General features: G+C 33.5%; 1 protein-coding gene across 2 annotated transcripts in view; it reads left to right on the forward strand.

Annotated features, from left to right (window-relative positions):
• Positions 1-12,543, forward strand: part of CDH7 (cadherin 7) — an 82,443-nt gene extending 69,900 nt beyond the window's left edge. For both annotated transcript variants that reach the window (XM_068193151.1, XM_068193161.1), the window contains exons 10-12: positions 256-373; positions 2,387-2,638; positions 9,897-12,543. In XM_068193151.1, coding sequence (XP_068049252.1) covers positions 256-373; positions 2,387-2,638; positions 9,897-10,390 — 864 coding nt within the window. In that variant the 3' untranslated portion in view covers positions 10,391-12,543. The remainder of the gene's footprint in view (positions 1-255; positions 374-2,386; positions 2,639-9,896) is intronic.
• The last annotated feature ends 1,716 nt before the right edge of the window (positions 12,544-14,259 follow it).

Consider the following 14,259-nt stretch of genomic DNA (forward strand, 5'->3'; position numbering starts at 1 on the left):
TATTATTCCAAGCTCTGGTGAATGACAGGACCTAACTTTCTCCCAGAGCCAGCACAGCATTGCTTTGGCCCATAAATTTGGTACAGGTAAAGAGTTGAGTCACACATTAATAATCTCTACATCCTTGGGAGATTAGAAAACCAAAATTCAATTATTAGAATTTGAGGGAGGGTTGATATTTTGGTAGGTAACAGAGGGGTTATTTAATGTACATGTATATATGATTCAATGAAACCCTGATGTATCTCAAAACAGGTGATCCAAAAAATTAGTGCAATTGATAAGGATGACCCACCAAATGGCCATCAGTTCTACTTCAGTTTAACAGCAGAGGCAGCAAATAACCACAATTTTACATTGCAGGACAACAAAGGTAAGAAAATTTTGATTTGGTAAATATTCACCAATAGCACCTTCCATTTTCAGCAGCATGCTTATTCTGACCTACATAAACTTCTGTTCTGGTAAGGATATAAACTACAATCAGCCTGCCAAATAATTTTATCTGTAGACTATTTGTCAAAAGAATTAAGTTGTTGTTTGAATCATATAAAACCTTTAGCCAAACAGAGCAGCATCAAATCTTTAAATCTTTCCTTTTTTTCTTTTTTCCCATCAGTCACTCTTCACATTTTCTGCATGTATTTATAGGTTTTTATCTAATTTAGATTTTACCTTGGAGCAGTGACTGAAAAATGTCCAGGAATTCATGTCTTATTAATATAACTCAGGGAATAAAAAATGAGTACATGATAGATGGAGATGTTTTGTGTTTTGTGGGGCTTTTGTTTGGTTTTTAAAAAAACACATCTTTTCAGTAACTGTGTATATCCCCTTTTGAAGAATGCTTTTGATAATGAAAATATTTGCACAGATTTCTTATGACTGTTTCCTCAAAGACTCCCACTGACATCCCATTTCTGTTAGTTAAAATATCTGAGAACACACTCTAATTACTGCCCTCATTAGTTGCACTGCACAGTACAGCAGCTGGGCACGTGTCAGGCAGTTTAGCTATTAGCTGTAGCAAACAGAACTAAATAGACAGGGTATTGCTCTTGCATTGCTCTTTTATGGATCAGTACTTGGCCAGAGCTACAAAGTCATCCTATTAGTAAAACTAGAAAAACAAACATGGACACTGAAGGACACTATTTGTACAGGCAGACTTTGAATAATATTCAGTAAGTGTGACCTAATAAAATTCTTTCACCCAGGTCTTCATTGCCTTACCTTACATATAGTTAATGAAATGCTTAATTTTCCTCATATGAACAGCTTGCAGTTTAAAACTGAAGTCTCTAATAGTAGCAATGATCAAAATAATAAAACTGCATTAGAATAGGACTGTTCAGAAATCTGACTTAATGAAAACTGTAAAGTAGTTAATGAAAAAAGACACTCTTCCAGAGAACTTATAATTCAATAAAAGTAATACTAGACTTTTGTAATGTTTGTAAAATAAGTGGAGGTACAAGACACAGCAGCAGATGCATTATTCAACATTAGTTAATTTTATGCATCTGTCGTGTGATGTTATATCAAGAGGTGTTTGCGTATTTTTTCAGATAGATCATAATAGATGACACAATAAGATAACTGGCTACCAATATGTCTGTCTATGGATAGCTAGGTAAGTAGATAGATAGACAGACCAACTGAATGAACATCCTAGGGGATGTAACTCCTTACCTCTCAGGAGCTCTGAATCTGTGTTGTACACAGTGAGTTTTGCACGTATCTTATTGATCACACAGGCTTTTTAATCACACAGCTCAGATCACTGTCAAACTATACATTTTAGACTAATTATAATAGCCATCTTGAATCTCAGAAGAGTCTGAGAACAACAGCATTTCTTTGTTGCATGCACAATTCCCTTGTTTGTGCATGGACTGGAATTTTTTTTTGCGTTAAAAAAATATTTCATTGATCTTCAGAACTTACTCTCCTGTTAATATGGTCATTGCTTCCATTAATATGATATCTGTATCTGTAAATAGTACAAATAGATGCTTGTAAATTAACTGGAAACATGTATTTAGATACCTAATGTAATCACTGAAGGATATTTTTTTTTAATATAATGATCTCATCTTCAGCTGTATATCCAGATTGTTAAAATGTAAGCTTAGCTGAAAACAAATGGACCTCTCATTTTTGAAATATTCTTTTGCTGAAAATAGAAATTTTCTTGTTTAGTTGTGTGTGATTTTTCAGTTATCTTACCTCTGCAGCTTCAAAATATATGACTGGGAAAGGTAAACTTGTTGAAATTATAAGAATGTTTTTATAAAGTCTTTAAGTAGAAGGCTATATTATTTATAGTCTTGTGTTTTAGAAAAGTCACATATTTTATAATTTGTCTTTTTATTCCTTTATCCAGATAATACTGCGACAGTATTAACCAAAAGAAATGGGTTTCGAAGACAGGAACAGTCTGTTTTCTACTTGCCAATATTCATAGTGGACAGTGGATCACCTTCACTTAGTAGCACTAATACTCTCACCATCAGGGTCTGTGACTGTGATGCAGATGGTGTTGCTCAGACATGCAATGCAGAAGCATATATCTTGCCTGCAGGACTCAGCACTGGAGCCCTGATAGCAATATTGGCTTGTGTCTTGACACTGCTAGGTATGTCTTCTTTCTCTTACTCTTATTTTCCACGCAATGCATTGTGGCAAAAGATACATTCATATAAGCTTCAACATTCCCCTCTGCCCTGATTTCTATGAACAGGCACAGGTAGTATTCAAGAAAGAACAGCATTTTGTATCATTAGCCCAAAAAAAAAATACCCTTTAGATTAGGATTATCAATTTAGATACTTTGTTTCTATATTAAGCTGCCTCCAGACAGATATAAGAAATAACAGTAAAAGAAAAAATAATACTTTCATCAAATGCAATATTTAAGAAATAGACAATGCAGTTTATGGAAGCATTTGGTTTAGCATACTCACCATATAACCAGTAGCAGTGTGTCCCTTTTCCACAGGCATAACTGTTTTTAAACATTTACTGATTTGCATAGAACAAAAGATATTCAGAAAATGCAACAGATGCAATTTACTCATGAGAATAATTTTGAATTGACATCATTTGCAGAGTGATCTTTTGTTACTTCTGCAAATGGTAGCACAGCTGAATTTTATGTTGAGCAGTGAAACTGCAACTAGATAAAAGGCAGTGGAAAAGAGTGGAATGGTGTCAACATCCTAGTTTGCCTAGCATTTCTCATGTAATACCTAGTCATTAAACAGTAAATGGGAGACTAAAGGGTCAAATAAAGAAATAAAGATGAAGGATAAAGTGAGCAAAAGCGAAGTTTTGGTTTTTGACTGAAAATTCTTATATTAACAGGGTACCCACTTCAGCACACAAGAATTTTCATCAGTGTTGCTATCAATTAAAAGATTTTTCTATTCCCTATCAGTACATACCGGCCTAAGGAATGGGAGAAGACCACAGTCTTCTTATGTTGGTATAATCCCAGTGGTGTTTTATCTGCCACTGTTATCAAAGCAATTTGCATAGGTCAAATCAAGAGACTTGTGTCCAAACTTCTGTCCATGGCAGTATTTCTACCATGAACAGATATGTCTTCTTTTGCACTTTGATTCATGTCACTGGAATCCATTAGAAAGAAATGTTCCTTCTGCTAAAATATTTCTAAAGGACTCCAAAATGAAAAACCTGTTGCAAACTTTTTTTATAGAGTAATAAAGATCACTATCTCTGCAACCAACTTACTCAGTAGCTATATATATATAGGATATGGCATTTCTAAAGTTTTCCATCTCCGTGACATAAAAAAATCTAACACCATAAGACTTTATTCTCACTCAACACATGGTGGTTAGGCCTAGGTTTAAGAAATGGAAGGGAATTATTGCCAAAAGTTTTAATGAACATTTTTAAATATCATTTTTCTAGTAGCATTTCTAGCCAATTTATGTACACAAATGAACTTTATTTGGACATGAAGCTAAATGTTAGAGTTCAAAAAGATATAAAAATATTCTCTTATATCAACTGGCATTAGTATCAGTGAAAAAACACCCACTTTAAACTTTAGTCCAATATACTTAGGAATAAATGTCCTGTAACCATAGTGATTCATTTGATCTCAAAAGAAAATCTCACCATTTTTGTTATACATGAAAAGCTGGTTTCTGAAGATTACGTAGGAAACTGCTGTAGGTACCATGCAGCTTGGTCTGGTCATAAACTTTTCTTAAATAGAAGCAGTCGGATTTCAAGAAGGTCATTGAATGGCACCAAATAACTTGCTTATTCTACTCAGTACATCAGGAGTCAAATACGACCAATAAACCAACAAACATGAGCTTTTATTCTAGTTATTTTTAAAGAGTTCTGAACAAAGGTTTGGTAAAAAAATCTTGCAAAGTACCACCTCACCACTGATTTTATTTGTCAAAGACTTTGGTTTTCCAAAGTCATCTGTCTGAAGGCATCAACATTGTTTATCCAAAAAGACATTTGTATATGCCACCATCAGTTCTAGTCTAAACTATTCCTTTTGAGTACAGTTCAAAGCTGCAGGAACAGGTTAGGCTGTGTTTGTATGATAATCCTGGCTTTGAGTGCTGCATTTTGCTACTGTATCCCATTTTAGTCTCAGCCACATGCCAGTGTCCACAAGGAAGAGGTACCTAAGCGTCCCTGATGCCCAATGAAACCCAGTTGCTTGCCTGGTCCCAGAGCCTTTCTTCTCTCATTTGCTCCTAGAATATGTTTTCTGGGACCAGCTGCAGGGTGGTATTGCTAGGAATTTACTTTTGCCCCTTTGCTCTTTGCATTCATTCCTCAGAAAAATGCTGAGGATCTACAAGTACAACATAAAAAACAGGCTTCAGCTTTTGGCAAATGGTTCCATGACTGGAACAAGGGATGCACATTTTTGTGTGAGACTTTATCAGTGAAAAGAGGATACAGTCTACTGGATCAATATCTTTCCCTAACCGAAGATTAACACGCAGTGCAAATTCAGTCACATTAATCAATGTCATCTTAATGTTGGTGCCAGTTGTAAAGCAGAGAAAGCATGAAATTTGCATAGATGGAATGAATACATGCATTCTGGCACCAGGGTCCTGAATTCTCAACCAGGTCTTACTTTCTTAAAGTTAGTATGATATGCTTTTTGATCTTGCCCCATACATCCCTGTGGCTGATATATAACCACTTGTCTTTACCAAGACCCGGATTGTCTCAGTGGGATTTCTTAGTGTTACTACTTTTACTTAAGCAACCAATCAGTTTTAGATAAGCACAATGTTTTCACTGACTCTAAGAAAAAAGAACATTATTAAATTACACTATTTTATGATAATTGCATATAACAGAGTATAGGCTATTTTTTCAAAGGAAAATAATTTTTAAAAGCTAAAAATATTTAAAAGCAAAATCTCTTTCTATCTTCAGACTGACTGATGGAGATTAAATTATAAATTTTATTTCACAAGAAAATTCCAGTACTTTTTTAATTACTCAAAACAGCTTTATAATTATGCAGTAAGGCTAAGTTTTACAGAAAGAAAAAAAATCTAAAAATCATAAAAAGCATATGAAAAGGCAGTTTTATTAATTTTAAACTACACATAATTTTGATGAAATCAAGAAAAAAAATTTTAACTTTTCTGAAAATTGTATGGTAATTTCATTCAAGGTAATTTGTTTTTCAGTTAGCATCTTCCAGAAATAGTAATTGCTTTTGTAACAACTGTTCAGCATAAAATGTTTACATAAAGTCACACAAACAGAATATTCACCTGTATATAATGTGATTACATTTGAGAGGTTAAGTATTTTCTTTGTACTGATGCAATGGAAAGTTATATTGGCATAATACTTTTTCATAATTTTTGTCGTTCATACTTCTGAATGTAATCTATTAGTTTCTCCTATTTTCTTAGGAAGGCTGAAGAAAAGTGCCTATTGGTGTGGCACTAGAGTTTACAAGGATAATATGTTAATAAAGCTTGAAAATACAGCTTTAAATCTTTTTGTTTTCAGTTGAAAGACATCAATTTTTTTATCATTATCAAAATACCTGCAAAACCCAAATTAAATCTGAACACATAACTGTGATTTGTAAACAAGAGGGAGCAGTTCTAGTCATAAGATTTCTATTCTTTAAATAGCTATAACATGTACAGAATGTGACTATGTAATATGTGTAGGGTTTGGCCTTGCAGTTTTAAAAGTGATAAATGTGTAACTGGGGGAAAACATTTAACTAGGGGTACCCAAAGCATCACTTCCAGAAGATGGTTGAATATGAAATGCAGCAGCTGTTTTCTGAAAGTTAGGGAGCTGATTAGGGTCACTCAGTGTGGGCATTTAAAGGTCACAGTCACTTTGCAAATATCAGGCCAAACTGATTAAACAACAGGTATAGGTGAAGTTTGTTAAGTGGGAATTAAATTCAAGTTTCCCGAGTCTTGGCCTCTGTAATCCCCAAACCTGATCTGACTGTACTGTCAACTGCAAGATATAATTAATAGGTTATTAGTGTGCTTCTTAGATGGCTGGGGATCTCCAATCATCAGCTTTATGAATCATGACACACCTAAGGCATAAAACAGTGTGCAGTTCTGCTCGCAGCTGATGTGGCTTATTGCTATAGTAAATTCCTGGCTTAGGGGAGTAGTGTATACAATTCATGGTAATGCTTGTGATTTAGCTCTGTGCCTTTCTGTATAGCTCTGCATGTAGTCTTCTCCCTCAGGGCCTCTCACGACTTTATGGCTTCCTTACAATTTTGTTGCATTTGCCTTGAGTACAAAAGGAAAAATTAATACTAAACCAGAGAAATATGTTCGGGTGAACTAAACCTGACTTATTACCAGATCATACCAAAATGGAAAATTCATGGTAATTCCAGAAAGCACACTGAAAAGTGGCAAAGCAAAAATCCACTCTTGCATTTGAAGGTGTTTGTTTAAAGACTGATTTAGGTGTAGTGAAACTACAAACATTAAATGTATACTAGACACAATGATAAAACTATGTATTACTACAGCTAATAAAAAGACAAATTTTTTTGCTTAGCTACTGTACCTATTAAAGGAAATCAATATTTCTAAAAATTTAGGTAAATTGGAAGAATTAAAAGGTTAGTTTAAATCAGTCTTTGTTAATTCTCGTTACTAAGACTTTATAATTAGCAGCTTAAAAATATCGATTGATTTGTTTATTTGTTATATCACATATGAAATCTGTATTTTATATGAAATCTGTCATTTCATCTCCTTAGTATGAGTTGGGTGTATCTGTATGGAGCCAATCTAGTGCCCTCAATGTGCAATACATTTGTGCCAAAGGTTTTCCACTGTATTATTTCTTTTCTAAGAATCATGAAATTAGGTTTTTAGAAGTTCAGACAGTCTCTAATTACTGACTTAATGTCTGCTTTTGTCATAAATGTAGGAAATAAAAGCCCACCATGACTTAATGAGGAATGAAAAAACTTTTAAACTATTTGCATTTCATTTAAATAGCAGTGAAAATTGTTTAAGGTTTGTATTCATTTCTGCAGCTTCTGCAATGCAGCTAAAGCTTTGTTCATTTAGAGGTTAAACTTTATTGTTCATGGCTGCTGGAAAGGCTAGAAATTAATAATCTTATAAAGTTATCTAAATGCTAAAATATTTAACCTTTAGAAAGACTCTATATTTTTCTTGGCTTCAAGCAAGTGTGAGAGGTGGAAGGAACACTATATAAAACATCCATTGTATTGTACCTTTAGGCAGACCTTTCTACTAAGTTTCTTATTATACACTTATTAGCATGTCTTTAACTTTCAACATGAAGTATGTTAAGAGGGACAGTAGAGTAAAAATGCATTTATTGAGTAAAGTAAATGATTAGCTGCTTACTTATATGGCAATAAAAATGTGGCAGTAAATGTTGAAAACATTAATTTAAAAGTTATGCCAATATAAATCTTGTTTGAAATATCTATTTGTACTGTCAGCAAGGTAATTTCACATTAAAATATCTTTTACAATAAGGAAAAACATTAGGAGTGGAGTGCAATTGTATCTGATGACAATTTTATGTTCTCTCTCATATAATTTACAGCTTATTATACAAATATCAGAATGTTTTGAAATTTCACAAATGTCACTTTAAAGGTCAATATTTCTTATTATTAAACTGCATATGTAAATATTGTTCAAAGCAAAATGCCCCAAACTACTGTCTTCTGAATTCAATACATAAAGGATGAATTAAGTAGATGCCAGGGGCAAAAAATGTGAAAGGGTGATGTTGATTACTTAGTAATATAGGCATGAGACATCTATTAATAGATGGATTATTGGATATGTGCTTGGTAATTACTGAGAAAAGAGGAAAGAATTGTTGCCTAATAAATTTATGAAAAAATTTAGGGGAAAATAAATGTATTTGGAGCTTTATTTTTAGACATGTTTGTCTTGAAAGGGAAATAAAAATGGTGCAGAAAGACATTTCTGGCTTTAGCCAATTCCAAATAGTACAATAACATCTGTAGACATATACAGCTTTCTTTCTTGTACAATGTACTGCTTTATTCTAGCCAAGTGATCCTGATAATAGGTCATTCTTTGCAATGACTAGATTGATACTGATATTAAGATCACTCAATGAAAAGACTTTCAAGAATGGTAGTCCTGCATTATGCAATTTATGGAGGCCACTTTTGAGACTACCTAGGGAACCTCAAGCTTAATTTTGTCTCTATTACCTTTTAGTTTCTACAGCATTTAATTGGCATTGGAGGTAAACATTGAAAATGTTATCAATGCATATAGTCACATATTCTTAACATTAGAAAAAATCATAATATCAGAAGAGATTAATTAAATGTGGAATGACACTTTTCAACATGCTGTTATTTTTTCAATCATAGTGATGCCTGTGATTTCCTAGGAGTGTTATTAACTCAGGAAATGTTATCCAGATGCTACAATATAGTATTAATTATTTTCCAGGAGGATGATTCACACTCCATCATGTCCCACAGATGGATGCAATATTCATAGTATTGGTTCCATATTTTGTGTGTCACCAGTGATGTTTCTCTACCAAAACTGTATTAGAACAAGAGAAGCCCTGAGCTAGTTTCTTTCAGTGCTTTTGGCTTCCACTGCAGCTTAGTATTAGCTTTCAAGCTGAAAGAAACTTTAAGGGTTAAAATTAAATAACCAATTACATTTCTAGTACTGGTTAATCCAGTAAACTCTAGCCCTAGCAGTTCTCATTAGATGTAAGGCATAAATCTCAAGTGCAGTACTTTGCACTTTTCAGGAAAGTGAGATCTCATATAGAGGTGGTTTTATTCCATGAACTAAGACGGTCTTATTTTACACATTGCTTAAAAATTCAATGTTCTCCAATATAAAAATTTTAAACTTTGTTTTTATTCAGCAGATATTGGTCATACACTTTAATTCAGTCACTTTCCAGACCAGGGTTTTTAAATTCTATTCCATCAATTTATGAATGTGGTTTTATCACTTGGGCATTTAAGAGTTCAGGAAAAGGTCTTTTTATTTTTAAAAAATTATTATAATTTCTTGGCTGTGAGATTGTCATAGTCAGACTGAACCAGTATTGAAATTTATGTTTAGCAGACTATATAGGATATTAGAATTAGAGATGAAGATGCTAATCCTGAATGATTTGGGAAATAGATTCTTTAGGGTCTAAAAAGCTTATGGTTTAAAAATTATTTCATAATCTGCCAGATTTCACATCTAACTGCATAAATTTCTTGCTATTTACTTGGGTCTTTGCCATATAAATTAATGACTACTTCCAACATTTGGAAAGATACGAGAAAACTTCAGCACTGCTAAAACTCCAGCTTTTTTTTGTTTTAGTTCTTGTCTTGCTGATTGTCACCATGAGGCGACGGAAAAAAGAGCCCCTCATTTTTGATGAAGAAAGAGACATCAGAGAAAACATTGTCAGGTATGATGATGAGGGTGGTGGAGAAGAAGACACAGAGGCTTTTGACATGGCTGCCTTGAGGAACCTCAACATCATGCGAGACACCAAGACCAGAAGGGACGTGACACCTGAGATTCAGTTCTTGAGCAGACCGACTTTTAAAAGTATCCCAGATAATGTCATTTTTAGGGAATTTATCTGGGAAAGACTAAAAGAAGCTGACGTGGACCCCTGCGCGCCGCCCTACGACTCCCTGCAGACATACGCATTTGAAGGGAACGGCTCGGTGGCAGAGTCACTCAGTTCTTTAGATTCCATCAGCTCAAACTCTGACCAGAACTACGATTACCTCAGTGACTGGGGCCCTCGTTTTAAAAGGCTTGCAGATATGTATGGGACCGGACCAGAATGCTTATACTCCTAGCCTTGAAACCTTTCTCTGAAAATGCACTGAAGAATATTAAAACAGAAAACTCAACCTAACAGACTGAGGAAAGTTGTAAATATTTTCCCATTTTTAAAATTTTAGGTTGTTGGGTTTTTTTTTTTTTTTGTTTTGTTTTTGCCTTGGTGGAACATACCTTCATTAGACTTGTCCTAGGGACTGCACTGACCACACAGAATATGAGCATTTGGTGGCATTTTTGATAAAATGAAATGCTCAGCCACGTTCAAATAGATAGCAACCCTCAAATACCTGCAGAGGCAACTCACTTTCAAGAGTATGCTATACAGTCACCTCAGTGAACTGGTGATACTCTGTAGATGCCTTCAGAGTATTGCTGTATAGAGAATACAGAGTCTCTGTTCTAAGAAGAAATACATTTTCAAATATGTAACTCAATACAATACTACGGTACATTGTATTTACACAGGTAAGTTTTTTTTTAGCAAATTTTCTTTACTGTGTGCATACAACTTACTAGAACAAAAGCAGAAGGACTGATGAAAACAAACAAAATCCCAGGAAATGTTTTTTTGTGTTTCTCCCTGTTTGTTCTCACAGTTATTTAATTAGAAATCCCTGTAATTTTCCGGGTAGTTTTTGAGAAATTATTGTTTGCACTAAGAAATTCCACAGAGTGTCATCAACTTCCAAAGTAGCTTAAAATCCACATAAAATGATAAATATGGAGGTGTAGTCTTATGGATGGGAAGTTTTGTGATGCCCATGTAGGTATAGAAAAGGTGTTGCTATCTATTTGCTATTTTTTATTCTCTCTTCTGATTTGTACAGGAGAATTTATCCTTTTTTATTATTGTTTGACATAAAGTGTTATATTTATTTTGGAACACAAATCTCCACTAAATTCAGGTCCATTTTACTGCCTCATGGTTTTAGACTTGTCAGAACATGCTGATTTTTCTCCAGTCTTGGATAAATGTAGGAAATGAAGCATAGAAGTGGAGAAATTACAGTAAACAAGGCCACCCACCACTCATCCCACAGAAAGGAGAGCAGCTCCAAGGATGTGCAGTTGTTCTTCTGAGCCATTACAAAGTCTGAGACATTTAAAGAAGATATTTGTACATTGAATTTTTTGAAAGAAGACTGCAGAGGTAGCTGGGAGTGTCTTTAATGCAAGATTTAATTTTCAAGGTTAAACATGCTATACGCTTCAAAGACTGTAAACACCTTGCTCTTCTTCTTCCCTTCTCTTTTGCTGCAGATGAATCACAGTAAAAGATGTTTTCTATTTCTTTCTTATGTTAAGCAATGTAATACTATTAACTTCAGAGGTCATCTTTATATCCTGCTGCACATAAGTATTATTTCCCCAAGGTGTTAACTCACTACACGTAATTTCTATGCTAGTTCAGGAGTGCCAAAACAGAAGGACAACTATTGTTGGTTAACATACTGTATGATTTTGAAGTAGGATTTCTTAGAATAAGACAACTTTTTTATGATTCTGACAATATTTATACTTCATCTTTCATGATTTATTACTAGATAATAAGACATATTCATATATAAGTAAAATAGTGGGTTTAGGTATTATTTCAGATTTGTTTTTGTTTTAGATAAAATGTAGATGAGTTCCTAAATTAGAGTCTGTTCCTGCAAACTTTTTGCTTGTACCTAACTTGAAATGGTTTGACCTCCCTGCAATTACTGAGAGGTACACAGAATTGTTTACAGAACTGTGTTTGTGACCAGAAGGTGCTCCACAGATGATGATGCTCACTCTAAAGTACTTCTTTCTGAGAGAAGGATCCTTGTACTGAAATCCTAATGTATGAGTGATGTGAGGCTGTGGAATGGGAAATTGTCATTAAGGCTCTGTAATTTTTGCAGCCCAGCATTATCAATTAATTATGTGAAAGTGGCCTTCAGCTCCAACAGAAAAGAAAAATAATTTTAGTCATCTACAACATACTTAATTTGAGTTACATGTTAACAGACAATCATTGTTTCATAATTCAGTAGATTTGCTTCTAGTTGTATGAAATATATATATATAAGCATATATATATATATGATAGATTTTGTAATGGAACTGAAAGATATCGTCCATGACTTTTAGTCATACATGTAAGATTTACAATAAAAATATTACAAAACAGGAAAAAAAAGTGTATACAGTTTAATGAGAGCAAGATATGCTGCAGAATATAAGCAGGTATTAAATCAGGAAGGTTCTGAAAGAACAGTTTTTCATTAATCTCCTTGTTCTTTGTGGGAAGATAATTCATGCATCTGGATTAAGATGTCAAAAATGCTGATTTTAGCACATAATATTCACAAGAGATTTAAATGTGGTTTAGAGTATACAGCCCAATTACCTTGGTTTACTACCTTCTGTATCTGTAAAAAACCCAAAAACCTCCACTATTAGGAAACTGTGTTAGGGTGGGGTTTCTTTGATGTGCTTTCTACAGAAAAAAAAAAAAAGCTTTATTCTGATACCATAAAAACTCTTGCACATCTATATGTTTTCACTTGCACAGTTCTAATTTAATTTTGTTGTTACATTCTACATGCTTACCTGCTGATTGTATTGTTGCACTAAGAAAGGAAGGTAGAAATCCCCTGTTTGGTGACAGATATTACTATAGCATACACATTAGGGTGTGTGTAATATGCACACTATATAATGCTCACCAAAAATTACCATGACTACAGGTTTTTACAGTTTGTAATCTGATTTGAATTCTTTTGTTGAGTCTTATTTATGTTGCATAGCTGGATGGCATAAAGTATATTCTACACACTAAACACTATAAAATGTAAAAAATATTTTCTCTGTCCTGGAAAGGTAATGAAATTATTTGGTCAAATAATTAGAATAGCCCTTTAAAAAACTTCCAATCATACTTATTTATTGAACTTTCTGAAGAGCTTCAGTATCTAACTATAGGCCACAAATCCTATATAAAAAATAGGTCAAACATTGCAATCACTCCCATCTTACAGTGGAATAACATGTCTTTCCTTCTGCCATATGCCAGTGGTATAGGTTTATTTTAATTGAGATTTCCAAGAATCTTGAAAAGTGCATGGTTTTAAGAGTGTTACCAAAATAACCCTACATAAAATTAAACTGTTTGAAAAAGACTTAAGGTAAAGACTTCTTACTCTGTTTTGACCAGTTTGAAATCTACAGAATTCAACAGAGTCAAACAATGGACATTCTGACTTATATTCCTTATTCAAAAGAATAAACAGTGTACTTTAGGTTATATTCCCACTATGACATAGCACAGGCCTTCCTAAGCCTCCTAGTTCTGATGGCTGCTTAGTATAATCACTGTAGGACTCATGAACTTTGATGTTACCAACTGAAATTTCTCCTACTCTTGAAGAATTAAGGGAGAAGAAAAAAAAGAAGTTCCTTTTTCTCTTTTATTTGTTGTTTCAAAAGGCAGAGGGAGGATTCATCACAATGTCCCTTTTCAGTTAAGGTATTTTCTAAGTTTTTTTTCCTGTTTACAATTCAGGTGTTAGCAATAATTAATTTAAAAAATCACTCCTATATTTTTTTTCTTTTTTAGAGGTTTTGGATGAAAGCATGTGATAAAATATAAAATTGCGGCATCTTATTTTTGTGAAAAAATACTCTTGTATGATATAAAGAAAAGTCATAATTTGGCATTCTGAAAAAGAAATAAATATAAATATAAATAAAGCATACACTTACATTGGCTTTTAAGATCCTTAAAGAGTTGAAAAGTGAACACAATCACATATATCAAATCTAGTATTAAATTCTTGGTTGCAGTCCACCATGTGACTGATTTTAATTTTTTAAATACATCTTTTTTGTCTACTTTAGAATCTGTGTAGAGTAA

Source organism: Anomalospiza imberbis, chromosome 1 (genome assembly GCF_031753505.1).
Source record: "Anomalospiza imberbis isolate Cuckoo-Finch-1a 21T00152 chromosome 1, ASM3175350v1, whole genome shotgun sequence".
NCBI classification, from domain to species: domain Eukaryota; kingdom Metazoa; phylum Chordata; class Aves; order Passeriformes; family Viduidae; genus Anomalospiza; species Anomalospiza imberbis.